At 49.0% G+C, this 22,144-nt stretch overlaps 1 protein-coding gene across 1 annotated transcript; it reads left to right on the top strand.

The window, feature by feature from the left end:
- The first annotated feature begins 8,477 nt into the window (after positions 1 to 8,477).
- On the top strand, positions 8,478 to 18,927 carry GFI1 (growth factor independent 1 transcriptional repressor). Its single transcript, XM_035537777.2, has 6 exons — positions 8,478 to 8,633; positions 8,745 to 8,951; positions 13,552 to 13,967; positions 14,057 to 14,194; positions 15,783 to 15,948; positions 17,929 to 18,927. Exons 1-6 carry the CDS (start codon positions 8,519 to 8,521, stop codon positions 18,105 to 18,107), a joined length of 1,221 nt encoding a protein of 406 aa, XP_035393670.1. The 5' UTR covers positions 8,478 to 8,518; the 3' UTR covers positions 18,108 to 18,927.
- The last annotated feature ends 3,217 nt before the right edge of the window (positions 18,928 to 22,144 follow it).

The raw sequence follows: 22,144 nt of genomic DNA, 5'->3' as shown, positions 1-22,144 counted from the left end.
GACAAATGTCTTGTTGCCTGTCATCAATACCAGCTGCAAGCCTCTCTTAGAGGTAATGTTGTATATATTAAGTGACAGGAATAAAATTCAGTTGGAGTGCCATAAAAATCCTGTCTGTTTGAACAGTGGAGTGTTATGATTTTGCAGTAACTGCCTTACTGTTCAAGTGATAGTAAATGAGATTAGTTGGCAAGGGTTATTTCCTGAACTTCTGTATTTCTATGTATGCTAATAATATTATAACAGATACTGAATAATAGCATAAATATAAATACCAAGGGAAAAGCAAAAGGTTTTATCCAGCTAGTTGCATCCGGTCTAGAGATGAGAGCGAATGGTTGATGTGCTACAGCTTCAGAAGACTCAGACACAATATCCTCAGACAGCAACCCCACAGAGGTTGTTCAGACTCATCATAGTTTTCCTCTGATACTCTGCCAAAAATGACGCTAATGTCTTTGCCTGTGTGTATTACAATTTGAATATGTACCTGAATAATGGCAAATAATTAGCAGCACAGATAATGTATTTATTAGTAGATTGATAAAGAAAGCATATTATGCTACATTACCATGACCTTGCTTGCATGAGCTTCTAAAGAAGCTTTGCACATCTCTCATATTTGCTGGTTTGCTACATGCAGGGTGCAAGAGCTCAATCTGAATATGAAAAGTAAAAAGACAAACACCATGTAAATACAAAAACTTAGAATTATGGAATATGTAAGTGCTGCAGTTGAGAAGGCATTTAGGTAAGGCAAGAAAAGAGGATTCCGTGCCATCCACAGTTTCCATGTAAATTCTATTCTGTGTTTGGCAGTAAAAATGGGTCTGCTTCCTCAGTGTCATAATCAAATTTCTTCATTAGCTACAAAAGCTTCAGTATTTACAGGTTTTTTATTCCTCCAGTCTAAGGGAATTCATATTTTAGGACTTGATAGCATTTATTATTAGACCTCTTCTTACTTTAGGCATGTTCATTTGATGAATTATGTGATCGTCATGGATCCCTTTTATTTTGCTTACTGTAATAATAAAAAATTAGGACTTTATAATATTTGTTAAAAAGTAAAAGCATGAGTAGTTGGGAGCAAGTATATCTGTGAGGGCAAGAAGCATGTATTACATACATTAAAGGCTCAACTAATTTGTCCATGCTGGCCACAGCATTGCGAGCTGGTCAATGGAAGTGACCATCCTCAACTCTGCACTGGTATGGCCTCACCTCGAGCACTGCGTGCACTTTTGAGTGCCGCAATATAAGAAGGACATAAAACTATTAGAGAACCTCCAAAGAAGGCCTACAAAGACAGAGAAGGGTCTAGAGGAAGATATAAGAGGAGTGGCTGAGGTCTCCTGGTTTGTTCAGCCCAGAGCAGAGCAGGCTGAGGGGAGGCCTCATGGCGGCCTGCAGCTTCCTCACGAGGGAAGCGGAGGGGCAGGCACTGAGCTCTGCTCTCTGGGGACAGCGACAGGACCCGAGGGAATGGCATGGAGCTGGGACAGGGGAGGGTCAGGCTGGGTGTTAGGGAAAGGTTCTTCACTGAGAGGGTGGTCAGACACTGCAACAGGCTCCCTAGGGCAGTGGTCATGGCACCAAGCCTGATAGAGTTGAAGAAGCATTTGGACAACGCTCTTAGATATAAGGTCTGATTTTTGGGTGGTCCCGTGGGGAGCCAGGAGTTGGATTTGATGATCCTTGTGGGTCCCTTCCAACTCAGGATATTCTGTGATTCTATGTTTTTGACAAAATGCAGGTCTCATCTCTGTACATATTAACAAAGTATTATTTCCCACTAAATTCAATTTTCAACCGTGAATGTGGATTCCTATATAATTTTCACTGAAATAAATTCATATCAGCTATTAAAAAAAAATGTTAGCATAAATTTAAGAAAATCATTTTATAAATCATGTAATACTGTACTTAATCACTACTCAGCCCTTTTGTGGAATAGCAGCACAGAAGGAATTGCATGGTTCTCTGTTTTGGCGTTGTTCTGTTGTTGTTTTTATGTAATCACTGTTCTATATCAGACACCATGCTATTGACTTTGAGTGAAATGCTGCTCATACAAAAATTGTATTTTAAGCTAGAGCGACCTAAAGATATGTTAGCATAAAAATATTCACATTTTGGAATGGATGTGCTGCTAATTCCTTTACTTGCAGAGGAGCAAAGTGGTACACATTTTCATGCAAGATAATGCAAATTTCCTAGGAGAGTCATTAGGCTAGTCCCAAAGACTAAGAAAGAAAGAAAAAGAATTCAAGATATAAAATAGTGGTTAGTACAATCTAAGTAGAAATTACGGTGTTAAGTTTAATTACGCATCAGCTACCAAATCTGTGTGTGTTGAGAGGGAAGGAAAAAGCTGTGTTAACTATTGGATTTCTAGATTTAATTACATTTTATTTTGTTCTCTGAAATACTCTTATCAGTATAATTACATCAATATAAGATGATATAATCAATAATATATATATCACTTACATCAATATAAGGCTCTGAGGTTTGGGTTTATTTTTCCAAACTAGTTCAAGACAAGAAAAATCAATTAAATAAATTCATACAGTAGTCTTTAGAACGAGAGACTCTGAATGGTGGAATGAAAAGCACACCACAAATTGCCTTTCAACATAAATTCTAAATAGCGAGAAGTTTCAGCTCCTTAGAGTGGAGCAAACATGGTAACGTACATATGACTAAACATACATGGTCACTGATTAACTCAGATACAACCATACACATGTGAGATCCAAAATACAACAGTGTAACACCTTCTCTTTCCAAGAATGAATACCTCATTTCAAAATTATGAACTACAAATGCAATGTGGCATACACTTAGAATTGTATGTATACTGTTGCATAAGTGACTGAAATTTCTGGTGTTCCTCTACTAGAAATAAAATTCCTGAGACCATTTTGCATAGTCTACATTCTGTAATCCACTGATTCAACTTGCTTCTGGTCATAATCATAGAATGGGGTAGGTTGGAAAGGGCTTCTAAAGATCAGCTAGTCCAACCCCCTGCCATCTTTCACTAGATCACGTTGCTCGACGCTGCAACCAACCTGGCCTTGAACACTTCCAGTGATGGGGCATCCACAGCTCTGAGCAACCTATCAGTGTCTCACCACCCTCATCACAAAACATTTCTCCTTTGTATGCAATAGCAGAGGTAAGTTCTGGGTCTACTCCTTCCCAAAGCTGGAATGCTTCTTTTCATCCCAGTCTTCAACAACACCCCAGCTTACTATCACTTTCTGTCTCCAGTTTGTGCTCACAGTGTTCATTATTTTTCTAATCTGCTCTGAGAGCAGCAGATGAAGTTACTTTGGTTTCCCCAGTGATCTGAAAAACTGCTATCAAAATCACTGATTAAAGTCTCACATATTTACAGCACATTTTTATGCCTCAAGGAGAAACATAAAGTTATGAACTGCCACTGGGGGGAGAAACAAAACAAACAACAACAACAATAAAACACAAGACAATAAGCGGGAAATATATTAAAAATAATTAAATATTACCAAAAGTTATTATAAAAATTAAGACACTTCCCAAGAAAATGTTCAGTGCTACAAGTTCTAGCAGCTTCTCCTAGTGAAAGTGGTCTGTGATCTCTGGTTTTATCATGTTAAAGTGTGGATGTTACTCATGAGCTCCCCATAGAATCACTCTCTCCACTGCTGCTTGTTCCCAATCCTGACTTCACAGAATCACAGAATCACAGAATCGTCTAGGTTGGAAGAGACCTCCAAGAGCACCAAGTCCAACCTCTGACCTAACACTAACAAGTCCTCCACTAAACCATATCACTAAGCTCAACATCTAAACGTCTCTTAAAGACCCCCCAGGGATGGTGACTCAACCACTTCCCTGGGCAGCCCATTCCAATGCCTAACAACCCTTTCAGTAAAGAAGTTCTTCCTAATATCCAACCTAAAACTTCTGACTTCTACAGATAAAAAAAATGCTTCTTCTCCCCAACATACCAAGCAGCTAACCTGTCAAATCCAGCTCTTCAACTCCTTCCTCTCTCTACAGTCTCATCACTTCTGACCATGAAGATCTCATCTGCATCCCATCACCTTTGCTTCCTTATGTCTTCTTAGCTCGAGTGGTGATGTCAGGCAGCTGCTGTGAACAGTGCAGTGAATTACATCAAGTAGCTCTCTTCAGTCTTAAACACTGCTGTAATATAATCCCACACAAAACCCGTCCTTTCATTTATTATTAATTTGATTATTTAAACCTATCCTTTTATTGATTTCCTCTCTTTTGTCACAATGGGGTAATAACCGTGTACTTACATTGCATTAACTATATCTTGCCAAGTTTTGATGGTTAACTTTGAATATTACACATCCTTTATCCTTTTGGGGGGAGCATTAGGGAAGTTCTATTAAGTCCAGCCCCACTCCCATGACTTGTATTTCATATGAATTCCATCTCTGCCAACTCAGGATCATTGACTTTTGGCATTTTCACACTGGAATATGGAATATTTGGTATTTTCACACAGCTCTAACAGTATCACGCGATGACCACTGCATACACCCTCGTAAAGATTACCGACCTGTGGCAAATAGGTCGCACCGTAACCCAGAGTAAAAGCTCGGTACCCTTCCCCATGCTCAGTGTGTGCGTTCTGCCCTGCGCTTACTTCAGTCAGCGAGCTCCTCGGGGGGGGGCGGTGCGAGCTCCTGGCACAGGAGCGGGGATCGCCCTCAGGCCCTCCGCCCGGGTCGCAGCGCCACTTTCCTTTCTGTCCCTTGCTCAGCAGCGTCACGATCGCGTGAGGGGCGATCTCCAAAGAAAATGGAGAAGGCGGGATGAGGACAGCTCACGCACTGCACCGTGAGCCCGGGCCCGCAAAGCCCTGGGGTCAGGCGAGGAGACGGCGCTGCCCCAGCTGGCGAGGTGCGCGGCGGCCGGCAGAGACCCGAGGGTCCCTGGCAGCCAGCGGCAGCCTTCGCCACCGTCCCGGACAAGGCGAAAACGGAGCCTGGGAGCGGCGCATGGCTGCCACCTACCCGCCCGCAACGGCTCCCCCCAGGGCTGAGGAGGCGGTGGCCATTTCCCGCTTCGCGCCACCGCCCGCGGGCACGTGCACGCAGCACCTGTGGCAGACCGCTCCGGCGGCGCCGGCCCTTGTGGGTGCCCAGAGCCGGCGGGGATGCAGCCAGGCCGGCACAGGGCTCCCGCGGGGCTCGGCTCGGCCCGGCGGGCGGTGGCCGCGCTCCCCTTTCTCCGTCCTCGACGGGCAGGCGGGGAGCGTTCGGGCGTGGCTTGGCCCCGCACACCACGGGACGAAGCCGTTTTCCACGTGTCTGGGTAAGCCGCGCGTACAGCTTGGTCACGGCTCCCTGGAGGGGTGCGCGTTTTCTTGTCCCGGGGCCACAACAGTTTGTGAGCGTGGGAAGTAGTGCACAGGAATGCTTTCTGCTGCTTTCGTGAGGCACAGCCAAAGGGCTGCTCGAAAAGGTAGGCGAAGGGCCATCCGCTCACGGTCCCGCTGTGGAGGTTAACGAGATGGCTTTACAGAAAGTCACAGCTACGCGTACACGAAACTACGTCGAGTAGTTCCAGTTATTTCTACTGATTCCATCATTTATTTTTAAAACCGACGGCGTGAATGATTTTCAGAGTTAGCGTAAGCAGCCCAGAGTGCAGCCAGGAGACCGCGGTGCACAGCTGCTGTAAGCAAAAGTGCTGTGCCCAGCACCAGGAACTTTCCGGCGCTAATAAAGGTGTTAAGGGCGACGTCTCAGGCGTGTGCTTCGACTTCCTCTGTGTCACTACCACACACAACCTTCGAAAGGTTGGAGAGTTTTTTTTTCTTTTTTTTTTTTTCGTCGTGGTGTTTGCTTGCTCAGCTAGGTTTTGGGAAGCCAGGTTAGTGCCGTGTCCCTCACGGGCACAAAGTGACTAATTTCTCGGTGTCTGCTGGAGGAAAGCACCTGCTCCGCCAAGGCAGCGAGCTCCGGGGGCCGGCGGCTGCTTCTGCCTTGTCCCTCGGGGGTCGCTCAGTCGTTTCGGAAGGTGAAGCGGTGCTGTCCCCCCGGCCGGCTGGCTGCAGAGCCGTGCTGCAGCACCCTGTCGAGCACGGCCCCGCGGCCGCCCAGCCGCAGCCGCTGCCGCACAAAGATGCCGGCGTCGGGAACCCGCCGAGCCTGGAATACGGCGTGCGGGGGGCGGCTGGGGGTGGAGCGGGGCGAGCTTCCCTCGCCCTGACCAGCCGGGGGGTCCCCCGGCAGCCCCCGGCCGCCCCCGCTGCCGTCCCGCCTGGCGCCGCTCCCCGCCGGCCCTCGATGGCTGGCAGGCGACGGCGGCCTCCGCAGGAGGAGGGCCGGGGGACCTCGCCTACCCCTTCCATATTTAACCATTACCTAAATCCGAGGGGAAATGAGCAAACCTCCAGGCTTGGGGCTTTAGGTATTTTCAGCGCTGTTGGGCGTATTTATCCCGAAAGAGTTTTCCACAACAAGTTATTTCTAGGCTAGGGGAGGTCTCCGGTGCCCAGGCCCTGCCTTAGCCCCGATTATGCGCGGGGGGCGTCTGCCGCCAGCCGCGGGGCCGAGCGGGGCGATGCTGCCCGCAGCCGGCTCGGCTGGGCTCCGCTCGGCGGGGCCGGGGCCGGGGCCGGCTCCTCCATCCCCTGCCCTCTGTCTGTGCCTGCGCCGAGTCAATCTGTGTTTTGAATCTGTGACTTGTTCTCGTTGCGGAAGTCGAAGGGGATCCAAGAATAGTTCAGATAGATGTGTGTAATTTCTAGAGCAGAACCCCGAGAGAAATGAAACGCCCCATTCCAGTGACACTTTGATGTCACTTCAGCGGGCCCTGTGAGGTGGAATACGGTAAGACATTTTCATTTAAGGAAAAATGAGAGAGAGAGGAGGGGGAACAGTGCTGATTTGTGAGGCTTTGGCTTTTTTTTTTAAGCTTTTTTTTTTTTTCAGAAGCTCCTAACGCTCAGGAAGTGGAATTTGTGGTTTAGGGGGCTGAGCTCTGAAGGAGTTGAGAGAAGACAGAAAAAAAAAAACAACACACCAAAAACCAACCCAACTCAAGCACCATCGCTCCTTAAAGGGAGGCTAAATTTAAAGTCACCCAAACGAGCAGGCTGCGGCGCAAACCCCCACCTGTGCAGCCCGGCTCCCGTCGCCCCTCCAGATGGGTAAGCGCTCCTGATTCCCTCGCCGGGTGGCAATGCCCCCTCTGCCCAGCTCGCCCCCGGCCTCGCCTCAGCGGCTCGGGGAGGCTCCGACCTCGCGCCCCACCAGCGGCGGCCGTTGGCGGGCGCGGGCCCCGCGCGCTGCCCTCAGGCCAACGGCCGCCGGGAGGGGGGCGGCGGGCTCCGTCGGGCAGGTGGGCCCGGGCCTCGCCTTCCCACGGGCCCCGGCCTTGGGCTCTCGGAGGGAGGAGCGCCGCGACGGGGCGGCAGCACGCGGCGGAGCGGCCCCGCCGCACCGAGCGCCCCCCCCGGTCCCCCCGATGGCTGCCGTTAGTGCCGGGGGGGCGCGGCGTGCCGGGGCCACTTTGATCTCTCGCCCCCCGCCCCGCTCAAGGATGAACGGCGGCGCAGGTGGGTCCGGGCAGCGCCGCTCCCACCCGCTCGCCCGGCGCCGTGCCCGGGGGCGGCGCCTCCCAGCCCTACCCCCGTCGGCTGCCGGGGGCCAGCGCGGGTCGCCTGGTGGGGGGCAGCTCCGGGGCGGGGGGGATCGGCCCCTTCCCTTCGCTCTCTCGCAGCTCGAGGAGCTGAGTAAAGGCCTACGAGTTCTCGGAAAGAGCCCGACGGACGCGACCTAACGCGGCTCTTTGCCAAGGCCGAAGCGCTGGCCGGTTCGGTTCGCCCCGCAGAAGCCGGCTGAGGCGGCCCCGCTCCCGTCCCCCCGGCTCCCGGCGGGGCCCCCCGGCGTTTCCCACCTCGCCCCCCGGCCACGTCTCTGAGTGCCCGCAGCTGCGAGGCGTCGCGCCGCCGGCAGCCGCGGGCCTCGGGTCCCATTCCGCTTTGTTCGTTTTCACGTTATTGCGCTCGGCGCCGGGGGCTGAATCAGTCCCTCCGACGGCGGGGAGCGCCGCAGCCGTCGGGGTTGGCGGCGGTTTTGTACCAACCCTCCCGGCCCGGGTCCTGCCGGTCGCGGCGGCCGCCCCGCGCTGCCCGGCCCCTCGGGGGCTGCTGGGGACGGACGGGGCGGCCCGGGGAGGGCGTGCGGCCGGCGCCGCTCCTGCTTTAGCCGTTGGGACGGCCGCCGGTGCTCCCGCTGAAGCTCGGGAGAGGCCCCTTGGCGGGGGGGGGCGGGGGCGGCAGCCGCAGCCACCTGCGCGCCGCCACCTGCGCGCCGCCCGCCGGCGAGCGGCGCCCCCGGCCCTGAGCGGCGGGCTCGGCGCCTCCCCACAGGTCGCCTCCCCGCCGCCGCCGCCCCGCGGGACGCTCGGGGGTGACGCTCGACGCCGCCGCCGTGCCCGGCCGCTCGGAGACGGAGCGCGGCCGCGACAGCACCCCACCATGCCGAGGTCCTTCCTGGTGAAGAGCAAGAAGGCGCACAGCTACCACCAGCCCCGCTCCGCCGACGAGGACTACAGCCTGCGGCTGGAGACGGTGCTGGCCCAGATCTGCGCAGGTAGGGGCTCCCTCGGCGGCACCGAGGGAGCGGAGGGGCTCAGGGCGGGGAAGGGAGGCGGCGGCCGGTTTGCCCCGCACTGAGCAGCCCCTCGCCTCCCCTTCCCCGCAGACAGCAAGATCCCCGAGGGCACCGGGCTGTGCCGCACCGTCCTGCCCGACCCGGAGCCGTCCCAGCGCCGCTTCTCCCCGGAGTCCCACCTTACCGAGGCCGCCGATGGCACCTCCGAGTCAGCGCCCAGCTGCGAGGGCAGCGTCTGCGACAGGGTGTCAGAGTTCGAGGACTTCTGGAGGCTGCCCTCGCCCTCTGTCTCGCCAGGTAGGAGCGGGGCGAGCAGCGCTCGGCGTGGGGCCGGCTGCGTGCCGGTGCCATGGGCAGTGCCGCGGGTGGCTGGGCGCCGCCGTCGAAAACGAGTGGAAGGGACAGATTTGCCTTTCCCGCTCCTTTTCGTGTCCTCTCTCTTTCGGGGTGCTTTTCCAGCCCGTCTCCCACTGCTAAGGGAGTCGCAGGTTACGGTCAGGCTGTACGATAGTCGTGATACCACAGGGCGTTGTTTTTTCTTGTTGTTGTTTGTTTCTGATTAATTGGTAAAGGCAAGCCAGTTATGTTTGAAAGGTCCCAGCATTTTTCTACAGGGCCCTGGTACCCTGGTGCTTAGCGGATAAATAGTTTTTAAGACAGTAAATGTTTGTATGTGGCTATTTGTATACCTGTAGTAAACAGCGTTGGCTTTGTATTCCTGCTAGACGTTTTCCCATACTCTCTTTGAGGTTTTTTCTTGTCTCTTGTCTATAAAAAGGATCTCTCCCTCTCTCTCTTTCTCTTCTCTCTTTTTTTTTCTTCTCTAAAAACGCATTCGTAAAAACCAGATGAAAATAATGGCAGTCAGATTTAAACACCCCAAATCCAGGAAACTCACACTTATGGCTGCAGCGCCTGTCTCTAGCTCCCTCATCCTGCCTTTGATGTGGTTGGAGCAGTGGGAGATGCTGTCCCCAACCTGGCGTGAATACTTATCTCGTTTAAAAATAAAACGTTGACATTTTATAACAAAAATATGTATATATAAACCCCACATTTTTATTGCTTTGGTTAAAAATTGATGTCTGAAAAAAGAACAATTTCTATCTTAGCAAAGGAAAAACTGTCTCAGCTTTACAAAATGACAGCAGACGCCAGCAAACGAATACTTCGTCCTGTTTCCCCACTGATTTTCCTGCTTCATCTTTATAGCGTCCTTGCATGTCGACGGCTGATTGTAATGATGGGTAGTTGCATTTTTAAAGCCCCTGCCCCTTTTAAAAGTTTTAAAGCCCTTTGAGGGGACATTCAAAATGTTCATGAGTACAGTATTGTTACAGCCAGCCGCGGGACGGTTTCGGTTTGTGCAAATGACAAACTGGACCAAAAGCAGGAACGCAACAGCCTGTCTTTTGCTAATATTTCTTCACAAAGCATAACAATATGTAATTTTTATTCTAACGAATTGGTCCCACTCCTCATTCCCCAAATAATTATGATTCCTTGATAGGAAACAGACCGTTCTCACAAGATGTCTAGAAGACATAAAATGGAGCAGCCGTTTCCCAGGGCTGCTCTGCCTTTGCCTCCTCCTCACTGATTTCTTCCCGTGCTGTGGGATTCATTAGCTCCCTGCCCCCCATCCAGTTACCTGGGAAAGGTACCTCTACAAAATGCATCCCCAGATCAAGATTTTTCAGAGGAGGGGCTCAGTCTCAGACTGTATGATCGCATTCACAGGGGACAAGGGAAGGTACAGGACTCCCAGTCCTGGCACGAAAAGCCTTCATTAAAGGAACCTCAGTGTGTTGGGAGAGGTGCTGTTATGTTAAGGATTGAGGCAGCGGCAGCAGGATTAGATAGGCGGGCTTCCTCCCTCTGCTCCCTCCGAATCCCTGCCCTGGTCACATTCAGTCCGAAGCTAGAATTTGTGCCTAGGTCACTTCTGCAGGATGTGCTGGTGAGATTCTGGATTTTTATGATTGTGTTTGCCTGGGTGGGGCACAGTTTCTGTGCTTCCACAGGCAGGTCAGATGTGAAATGATGTTTCTAAATCACGCTTCGGGCAGGTGCAGTGAGCAGTACTGTCACCCCCTCATCCGCAGCAGTGAACATGGATGCAGGCTGCACTTCGATGTGCAGTGAAAGCCTGACTTCAGGTCTGTCTTTGCATGCAGTGCTGCTGATCCAAGTGAGCAGACAGAGGCACAACACAGTACCTTTACAGCATTGCTGGCATTCTACATACATTGTCTCCATCAGTGCAAATCACTTTGTTATTTAACCTCGCTTTCCATGTGTGTCTGTAATCACGTTTGCATATCCAGAAAGTGCCTGATAACTCTGTGCAGCAGTATATTGGTATTGTCTGATGAGCCAATTGATGTTAGAGTCTTGGAGGGAACCATTTACTGGGTATAACAGCGTTGTCATTCCATTGTCACTGTGGTATATTTTGGTCTGTGGAGGTGGACCTTTGAATCTTTCTTTCTGTGTGTATCAATCAGTTCCCAGCCGTTTCAGGTTGAGTTTGCCTTGCCTTCAAAAAAGGAACATTGATGTTTCTTCTCCCAGCGGCTGCACAGAATTGCTAGGAAGAGGAGGGAGAGTCTGTCAGTCCCTCCCTGATCACCCTGTGGAGGGCTAGGTGGCAGAAGCAGATGAGAGGCAGACACAGCAATGTCTTTTGCCTTGCAGTGTAGCAGAGCAGGGTTTGATGCTGGATGTGGGGCTTGGGTGACTTGAGCTTGCCCTTGGGAAGTGTAGTGTGAGTGGCTCCCCTGCACTTGTGCTTGCGAGGTCTCCAAAGCATGTGAGGTGATGGAAGGAACATTGCACGCAAACTGATCTGCGGTGCAACGTTTACATGTCCAGTGTTGCCAATTCCGAGGGCTCAAAAATCAGGTCAGCCTTCCCTCCCCTCTCTCTCAACAGACTGGCATAGAGATCAAGATTGTAAGTAATACCTTATGGATATTCAATTCTGGTGTTGAAATATTGAGGGTCTACGTTTTCGTGCTTTTCTTTACAGTCTGGACTAGTAGTTGACTTCAAGGGGAAAAAATTAGTTACAACAAGAACAAGCAAACAAAAGGAGAGCTGAGGGCCTGATGAAATCATGCAGTTTCAAGAGCTGGGGCTTTAAGATAGTTTTGAATCTTGTGATAAAATCGTGAGAGATGGCAACACTGAAACTGGTTGCAAAGACACAAAGATAGATGATGTGACGCTGACCACAACTTTGCAGTCAGTGCAGAACAGGAAAAATCATGCTCAGCACCATGTCAGCTAATTTGATTTCATCTCTCTGTTCAAATGTCCCAGTTGGTATGTGTGCATATATTTCCAACCGAAAGACTAGTAATTTCAATGGCAGAACTTGAGGCTGTTAACATATGAAACTATATAAAAGAAGGAAAACAGGTCAATCAAAACTCGATTTTTGCCTTATTTTCACTCTCTTCTGTAACCCTCAGTGACCATCAGCCTACCTAAATGGGTAGGCTAACACACCGTGCCTCTCTTCCCTATCCCACCCCGGGTTATCTTGATTTGCTGAAGGCTGTTAAAGCCGTGGGATCTGCCAAGCTGACAGGAATGACAAAAGTCAAGCAATTGTGAGTGTGCACATTTTTGCTTAGGGGAAATTGTTCTGGTAGCCCAATTGGTATGCCAATATCTCTGTGAAGGCATCAGCACTTGAACAGTTAATTTGTTCATCTTTTCCTTGTTTCGCTAACTCATTTGTCCAGTGGAAACATTTGACTCTCCCAGCGCTGCTGACTCTTGTGATGAAGAGTGAAAGCAGAGCACCTCGGGCGTTAATCACCATCTCTGGCAGACACAGCTGGGGTCTGGTACCCGTGTTCCCTGCCCAACTGTGCTTTCCTCTGCGCAAGGCACCCTGAGCATTTGTGCCGTTAGACACTGATCTCAGAGGCTGTGTTCCTGCCATTGCATCAGTCTCTGCTAAAGCCCCCACCAAGTGTGATTCATCTTGTGCCTACTGTCTTGGTCAGATGTTGTTGCCAAAGGTGAGGCTGTTACAGCCAGCTGAAGCCATCTGAGCTTGTCCTGGTGGAAGATAGCTTTGATTATGGTTGATAGGAAAATCTCTTTGTCTCTTCAATTTTTAATGCAGTCTATACCAGTGATTTTCATAATGTGTTTATGAACTCAGTGTTTTGGGTGGACTCAGCTTCTTTACTCAGAGGAATCTGAAACAACCATGATTTTATTTCAGATTTCTTTTTCCTTTTTTTTTTTTTTTGAAAAAGTGAGACATGATATTCAAGCACCTCAGAAGGAAGCTGTTCTTTGTTTCGATTATGCTGTAGTTAGTACAGTTGAAGGCAGTTGTTACATGAAGTTGAGAGACTAGATTTGGACATGAAATTGCACAAGAAACAATTTTTAGTTCTGTTGAACAGGTAAATCTTAGCACGCTTGCTTCTTTTGGCACCTCTATAATGTCATTTTTATAACATGGGTGGGTGTGATCTACATCAGAACTTAAATATTTGGACCGTCAGCTGTGGTGCTCAGCCTGGGATATAATACATACACTTTTCTGCGGAGATGCAGATAAAACCAAAGGAAGTTGAAGACCGAGTTGTTTAGTATCTCAACAGTCAGATCAGTGTCTATGCACCTGGGCACCCGAAGATGGAGGCAGACAAAACTGGTGCTTGCTTTAAATAATTTGGCTTGGGCAGCAGGTGAGGAGTTAGCACTGGAAGCAATATAAAATGCCCTCCCACGGGGAGTGAAAGGCCAGCTCTAATGTACAGTACAGGGGTCTGGCTCTGCCACAAGCCTGGGTGCTGAGCCAATTCTGCTCCACAACGGAGGCTGGACTGTGAAACGCACTAATTCCCATGCCCTTGTGTTTCCACAGCCTCGGAGCAATCTGTGTGTCCATCCCTGGATGAAGCACCCCCCTTCTCAATGCCCTTCAAACCGTATGCGTGGAGCAGCCTGGGGGGCTCCGAGCTGAGGCACCTTGTGCAAAGCTACAGGCCCTGCCCGACACTGGAGCGAACCTCAGCCTTGGGGCTCTTCTGTGAGCGCAGCTCTGAGCCTGCCCTCTATGGTGCGGAGTGTAGCTCTTCCCTCGGACTTTACGGTGACTTCGGCTCCCCAGGCCCAGGGCTGTTTGAGCGGCCTCCAGCAGCAGCACCTGGACTCTATGCCGAGACGCAGCCTGGGCTGCAGCAGGAGAAGGGGCCTGGCGGCATCAAAGTGGAGTCAGACCTCTTGTGCCGCCCATTGCTCATCAGCACTGGCTCTTACAAGTGTGTCAAGTGCAGCAAGGTAGGGACCTTTTTCTCCCACTCTGGCTTGACTCTTTTCCAGCCCCTTCTCCCTGGCTAGCCTGACCCTGTACGCTCTCTCCCCTTCAGGTCTTCTCCACGCCGCATGGCCTTGAGGTACATGTGCGCCGCTCACACAGTGGCACAAGGCCCTTTGCCTGTGACATGTGTGGCAAGACCTTCGGCCATGCAGTCAGCCTGGAGCAGCACAAGGCCGTGCACTCGCAGGTGAGAGCGGGGCGGGCAGCCAGGATGAAAGTTGGAGGGCCAGCGCCAGCTGCTTGCTTCAGCCAGCACTGGGCAGGCCATGAAGGCAATCACAGGGCAGTAGGTGGGCGTTGAAGCTGGGGAGAGGAAGAAAGCGTGGTAGGGCTGCAGTGGAGAGTTGTGGGTGAAGAGAATGGTAGCAGGCAGAGTAAAGGGTGGGCAGCTAGGGAGCAAAAGAAGAGTAGGAACAAATCAACAAATTAAAGAACACAGACTTTGTTTCCATTCCCCTGACTTCATATGTGTGTAATAAGCAAAGGTCTCTTTTGGCACTCCAGAAGTAAAAGATAATAAATAATAAATTTTTACTCTCTGAGCTGTAAACTATAATGAGGGTGTGTACTTTTTTAACAGCTAAAGCAAGTCACCGTGCTTTCTTTTGACACAGCTCTCCTCATTCTCCTCCCCGTCCCCACAAATAAGTGAATCTTCCTTTGTTTGCAGTCATTGTGTCTGTGCAGGGAACATCTGAGTGACCAGTCAGGTATATAGCACAGACTTCACCCGTCTCGACACCCTCTGAGTCACACACCAAAAGAATATGGTAGTTAATTTTGGTAGGAGGATTTGTAACATTTTCCACCTGCTGATACTGTGCCATATTTCCCCTTCACCCACTCACTTAACCTGGCAAATCTTCCTTCCTCAGATTGGGTTTGGGAGGATAGAGTTACAGCAGTGTTTGTTTGCTGACTGTCTTATTTACAGTTGCAGGAGTGTGCAACAGCAGAGCACACAATGAAGGGAAATATCTCATCACCCATTAAATAATGTTGAAAAGAGCAGCACTGCATATTAAGTCCATGGAGGGGAGAACATTTCAGGGAGAGTGCATAAAAAGCCAAATATAATAAGGTGACTGTATGAAAGCATATCAGGAAGAGGGAGATAAAGGGTGGGAGAAAGAGATGGTGGAAGAAAGTGATAGAAATGCATGTGTGAGGGAAAGGAGAGAAAGACAGCAGTCTTAATGCATTTATTTTGATTTGTTAAAGTAGTAAGCCAGAAAGCTCTTTTCCCCGGTGCTCTAGGTACCTTTCACTTGAATTATAATGGAAGTAGAAATATGCAGTTAGTTGTTATGCTTACAGCAGAAATCAGCCTGCCATGGAGACTTCCCAGGAGAGTCACGCAGACCTTGGCACCCAGTCTTCTGTGTAGAGTGGAGAGGTGGCCTTCGAACAGATCTGCTGCTGTTGGTCTTCCCAGCAGAGCGATCATGTCTCAGGCCCACGTTGAAATGTGCTGGCGGACTCTGTCCAGTTGGGGCTGCTCCCATCTGGCCATTCCTGACAGCAGGAAGAGCTATTCAATTAAATTTTTGTGAAAAGTGGTGCAGAGCACTGGGAGAGGATACACTTAATCTTTTTTACCGTGTGGTGCTGTCATGCCAGTTTTAGCATCTCCTCAGGCCAGTCCTGTTCTCTGGAGAAGTGGAAGTGCTTGCTAAGGCAGGAGGGGCAACACTGACGTGCTACTGGCCAGTTTGTTACTGGTGGGTTCTCTGGCATGGTGTAACATGGACATGTTTGGGCTCCTCTTTCTGCAGGAACGCAGCTTTGATTGTAAGATCTGTGGCAAGAGTTTTAAGAGATCTTCTACTCTGTCCACCCACCTGCTCATCCACTCAGACACACGGCCCTATCCCTGCCAGTATTGCGGGAAGAGGTTCCACCAGAAATCTGATATGAAGAAACACACCTTCATTCACACAGGTAAGCCCTGCAGGTGCTGCTGTTCAGCCCCAGCTGTAGGTGCAGGTCTCTGAAGAGGTCTCTCTGCAGCAGCCTGTTCCTCCTTAGCTGGGACAGCACGTGCACCTCCCCATGCTTCTCACTGCCCTGCTGCGGTTCACACTATCTGAGTTCTACTTGTGCAAATGAGGGTGATTTGAATGTGGTTTCATGAACAGCAGCTGCAAAATAACCAAAATCCTCGCAATCCAATCAGTGTTCCCTTAATAGGATCCACCAATGTTTATTCAAAGTGCTTTTGTGTAAGATGATTTGTAGAGTATTATATTCATGTGGCCTTGATTTACAGCTGAGGTCCCTGGAAAATGATAAGGGAATTTGCAGCATCACTTTTTACAGGATCTACCAATTTATAATAGGAACAAGAGGAGTCTCCTCCTCTACGTCAAACACTAAACTGGCAGTCCCAGGATCCAACTCTTAGACTAAATATTTGTTCAGAGATTGATTGTCTGCGCTTCTACCCGGACTTTCTGAGAAACGGCTGCAGTCTGATACAGAATGCAAGGAGAGGTGCAGAGTTCTCAAGTTTCACTGTTAGTAATAAACATGGAAACTAATAAAGTGCAGGTGAATCACCAAAGGCAATTGTTTTAAAAATATTGTTCAGTGAGAAGGCAGGTTTATCAGAGTTCTTTAAAAGTAGATCTTGCCTTTCAGACCCTCACTGATCACTTGAAGTAGAGGGAAATGAGTGATATGTGAGATGCAGAAACATTTGTAGGCATAAAATAGTAGCTGTACTGGCCTAACCCAAAGTTTAGATGACCAAAATCCTGTTTCCTGAGAGTGGAATATCAGCAGATATCAAGGGTGAAGTATAAAAATGGCAAATATGTAGAAAGATGGCATTATATATAGTGCTGCCTGCTTGTGTTTTTTTCTAGATCACAAGCAGTGAAAAATAATTATTACTTAAAAAGATTCTCTACCAGGTGTCTGCTGGATGAAAATGAACTGATTGTGAAGAAAAGCAAAAAGTATTTCCGTAGTAACTTTTTCAAATGAGGCTTGATTAAGTGGAATTTCAGCCAAATTTTGAATTGGCCAAAAATGTTATTTGTATTATTATTCTGAGATCAGAAACTGTCCCTGGGCTTTCAAATTGCTGACATAAAACCAGCTCCTTAATAGAATCAGGAATCACTTTCATATGCAACATACACTTGTGAACTGCGCCTCCAGCACATTTTACACGTTTTTTTTTTTTTCTAAGAATCTGATTTTCAAATGTACAAAGAGTGTTAGTTGCTCCAGCTGAAGTTAGTGAGCTCTGCAGGTGCAAAGTCACTCTGAAAATCAGGCTTGGTTTTGTGGTTGGGGTTCCCTTTTATCCGTTATTTGATAATAAACACTACGAAAACACATTGAGATCCTGCTCGCCTGGAGGCCAGCGGAGTTGTTCCACAGACCCCTCTGTGGGAGTAGTTCAGAGGATGAATTTATTCTCATTACCATTGTTTGCCTGCAGGAGAACTTCAGGGCTTGCTGAAGGTGACTGCTAGCATTTCAGGCTGGGAACTAGAGAAAGAGAGAAGAGCAGATCTTTGGGTGAACCCTGTCCCTCAGGGTTCACTCAACGGCCCTTATATTCCCTTGGGGACAGGCCCCAGCTCATTGGTTTGGCTTAACAACCTCCATCTATTCCACTTGCATCCATGTTGATGCTATAATAGTTGATACCAGGTAGTCATCATGAGCTGGGGTCTTTCCAGGAATTCCTGATGTTTCTAGGCCACAAAGCCAGTTGTGCTAAAGCCCCAGCTAATGCTTTGGGGCTCACAGTTGCATGATTTTAGGAGGAATGACTTTTTTTGGTAATCACACAGGAATCGCTTTGATTAGCTGTAAGGCCCAGAGTGCATTTCCTGTTTGCTCTGACCCTGTGTAAGCAGCATGTTGCCTCTTTCACACCCTCTCTCTACTGCCTTCTGCTTGCAGGTGAGAAACCTCACAAGTGTCAGGTGTGTGGAAAAGCCTTTAGTCAGAGCTCCAACCTCATCACCCACAGTCGAAAGCACACAGGCTTCAAGCCCTTTGGCTGTGATCTGTGTGGCAAAGGCTTCCAAAGAAAGGTGGATTTACGGAGACACCGGGAGACACAGCATGGCCTGAAATGAGCCCTGCAATAATGGAAAGCACCTACAACACTATGAGAACAGACTCCTTCGGATTCCCCGCTGGACCTGAGCCTTGTCTGTAGCACAAACCCTGGCATTACCTTTCTGACCAGGAGCTTGGAGATGAAAGAAGACAGGGACATGGCACTGGCAGCTCAACCTGCATGACTGAGAGTGGAAATCAAAGGCTGAGGTTTCTCTCTCTTCCCCTCTCTTTTTCTGAAATAACACTGGAAAATAAGCCTTTAGATAGGAAGCCTGATTCTCCAAAGACGGATAAGCTACCAAATATCTGTAAGCTGGAAAGTATTTCTCCCATGGCCAAGATGAAAACCCTGATGTTTTCAATAGCTTGAATTACCATGCAGGGAAACATGGGTATAACAGTGTTTACATGGTAATCACAGAGCAGTCAGTAAATGGCATAGGGAGTGCTTGCCTTCATTGAGTTTCAGTGCTGAATAGCTTCACTCTTGGTTTCCTGTCAGGAAAGCCTGGAGGATCTGAACTGAAGTGTGCAGTTTGACATCTGGTTGTTTTTTAAGCTAAGGCACTAGCTTGGGCCTGATCCTGCTCTTAGTTATTCTGGTGTAAATCAGAAGTTGCGCTGACAGTTAGGAGGAGGCCCTTTTTATTCCTCCCAAAGCTGTCTCTGTGCCTAAGCAAGGCCTGGCTGTGTGAGTGTGTGTTTTGAGGTATGGGGGTTACGTCTTGCTACATCCACTGGGGAAAAGGAAGTTTGTGAAAGACAACTGGAAAAGCCAAAGCACAGAGTTATGCCTTATAACTGGAAACCCACCCAGCAACTGATCCTGATTAAGAGAGCAGGAGTGTAGGTGAGGCACAGACTTTCTGTCCAGAGCAATTGTTGGCTTCTGCACTCTGGGCTTGTTATAAATAACTGGAAAATAGCTACTCAATAGCATCATTTGTATATTTTGTTTTTTTTTGTTGTTTTTTAGTTTTTAAAGGGAAACTCACCAGAGGTGGGCAGGAATCATTATAAAAGTATAATTGACTGAATTTGCCTTAAATGACCCTGCATGTACCTCAGTTAAAAATGCTGTTTTTACTTTATTGCCAGGTTTGTAAATGTCTTTATTTAGGTTTTATGGAGTGTCTTATGTTTATTAGTACATATTTATTGGAACAATGTTTTAAATTAATAAAGTATTGAGGATCATTCAGAGTGATTTTTTATTTAATATGTGTCTTTAACATGTTTGTGAATATCAGCCATTATAATGCTAAACCACTTCTGGTGATGGTCAGAGATGGTATTCAAGGAGCTGTGGTGATTAAAGAACACCAGCATCCTATTTATGTGTACAGCTCCCACTGATTTCAGTTAAATACTTAACACTTGGAGACTGGAATATGCTATGTTTAGGACTATCAGCATGAAAGGTTTTAGAGGGGGAACAGCAAGCAGTTTTAAGTGTCTGCGTTTGAAACACAGTCTGCCAGAATTCCCTGCTCAGCCCAGGAGGAACTTGAATGTCCTCCTCTAAGATAGAATGGCTATGCCAGGAGTTTGCAGGGACCCCTGAACATCAGGTGCATCATTTATACTGAAGCCTGTGTGGCTTACAGAAAGGCCTTTTCCCTGCCTGCCACATCGGCAGGGCTTGCTCCAGCTGGCAGCTGCAGCCCATACAAAGCAGACGCAGGAGGAAGATGGAGGAGTCTTGTGTCCTTCTCCCAGCAGAGCACAGCGTGGCAGCCTGAGCTTTTCAGTGTGCACATAACCTTGGGCGCCCACATGAACGCAGGCTCTGTTTCTGGCTTTGTTTCTTTATTCTTTAATTCTGGATAAAGACTTTATTCTGGATAAAGACTTGTTACGCATGGATAGGACTGCAGGCTGACGAGTGCCTGAAGCAGTGGGTTACAGGGTTAGCGTTGCTTGCTTTCTCCCTCTTCAACACAAAGAATATTTAATTCTGTCACACAAGAACGGGGAGCAGCTCGAACAGCAGTGAGCGGGGATGCCCTGCCCCAGCCTCAGCGGCAGCCAGGTGCCTGAGACCTCTCGTGTGAGGGGCCTTGGCGTTTCCTGAGGTTCAATCCTGAGCTCACTGGTCCCTTCTTGGTCCCAGGGCCGTGCTGTGGGGGTGACGATCCGGAGGTCCGTGTGCCTCCGGGAGCTGCTTTCCTTCCCGCCGCCTCTGAGGACGCAGTCCCGGCCCCACAGGGCCGTCCCTCGCCATCGCAGCGGCCACCGTGAGGGGCTGTGGTGCAGGCTCCGCCGCGGCTGCCAGGTGCTCTCGGCACCGCATTAGGCCCATTACGTTGGGTTAATTAACACAGGAGATCAGCGTAGAGACTAAGTGGCTGCCTGGAAAGGCTTGGTGGTGCCTCAGGAGCAGCGGACGTTGCAGGAGGATTTGTGGAGCGGCTCAATTGGTGGCACAGGTAGGCTCGGGGCTGCCCTGAGGAATGTTTTATATTTAATTTTATGGGAAAGCTGCTGCTGTGGAAGGAGGGAGTGCTGGCCCTGTGGTGCCAGGCACGGGGCAGTGCCCCAGCCTCTGCCCTCGGGACCATGTTTTCCAGCCTGGGCCCTACCTGCAGGCAGGTGTAAATCTAGCAGGCCTGAGGAGCCTCAGTTGCCAGCATTTACCCTTAAAAATATGATACCAAGATGTCGTTGTTCCCCAGAAGTGTCTCATTTTCAAATGGGACAGCTTGTGGTGTTTGAGCCTATTGCAAATGCGTGGGTTGGTCTGTTAGGGAAGCAGGGCGTGGTGTTGCTGACATGGCCAGCGTGCCCAGGTTGTCTTTCAAGGAAAGAAATCTCAGAGGGTATTTTTAATGGTTTAAGCATGTCTTCCTTTGGAGAGTCTTGCAACTTCGTGGTGAACCTCAGGCCCCAGCACTGAGCTGTGCCTCAGGCCCAAACCTGAGACGCGTTGTTGTGCCTGTGGTGCGGCACGGGGCTGAGGCGGTTGCTGAGGGGGGCGAAAGGCAGTGGGCCTGGGCTGCAGCCGCGGCTGGAGGTGGGCTCTTAGAAACAAACGGGTGTGGAAAAAAACATCTATCTGGGGAGAATCAGAATGGGCTACTAAGAGGCCGAAGTGCAAGTCTGAAGATTGGAAATATCTCTCTCAGTGTTATTACTGCGTGCCATTAAAAATACATTGTGCATATTACATGACTCATTATTCATGAAGCAGGTTCCATACCTTTTGTCTGTCGGAGTAACAGTAGAAAGGGTAAGGAGAGACACTGGAGCACACCTTTGTTTCTTTCTGTAAATTTTAATAACACCTCTAGCTAACCAGTTGGTGAAGCTCAGTTCCTGCATAAAAGTAGAAAGGCAGAGCTATCTACAGGGCGACTAAGCCTTTCAGAAGCTAATTTGAGCTTGTGTTCATCCACGCCAATGATGATTAAATTACCTATCAAGTGTGCAGAGCTATCAGGATTCAGGGCATTGAAAAACAAGGTGAATTTATCTGATTGATTTAAAAGACATGGGTGGAACAAGTGAGTTAAAAAAAAGTCTATTCCTTATAGATACTATAAAAGTACTTCTGGCAAGCTAATGAACTTGTTACTAATCCTCCAAAAATTGTTTTGCCTGTCCAGAAAACAAGTTTATCAGTTGGAATCAAAGTGCTTTATCCAAATGAGTTAGCAGGCTGAATTAATTCATGAGGCAGAAACAAAGCAACTTACTAGGTTCCATCCTTATAGTGAGCAGAGATGTTTAAAATTAAAATATGCAAGCATCATCTGTACTTTCTATACACAGTTTCCAAAAGCAGGTAGTAACACTCAGATTGGATATTGCAACAGAAGGGAGAGACCAGCTCTTCTGGGTCTTGCACCTTCCTCAAGCAAAACTTTTGTTGCAGTTGATGATAGGGGGAGGAGGAAGAGGTTTCTAGAATAAGCTTAGGGTGAAAGATTGCGAGACTCGTGCAACTGTATTTGCAAGCTGTGCTGCTGTTGCATGTTGGTTCTCAGTTCTCTGTATTTTTTTTTCCTTGAGAGAGAAAAAACAAACAGGTCAGTTGTGTCAAATTCATCTC

Source organism: Cygnus atratus, chromosome 8 (genome assembly GCF_013377495.2).
Source record: "Cygnus atratus isolate AKBS03 ecotype Queensland, Australia chromosome 8, CAtr_DNAZoo_HiC_assembly, whole genome shotgun sequence".
NCBI classification, from domain to species: Eukaryota; Metazoa; Chordata; class Aves; order Anseriformes; family Anatidae; genus Cygnus; species Cygnus atratus.
This window is presented reverse-complemented; position numbering and strand designations above follow the sequence as displayed.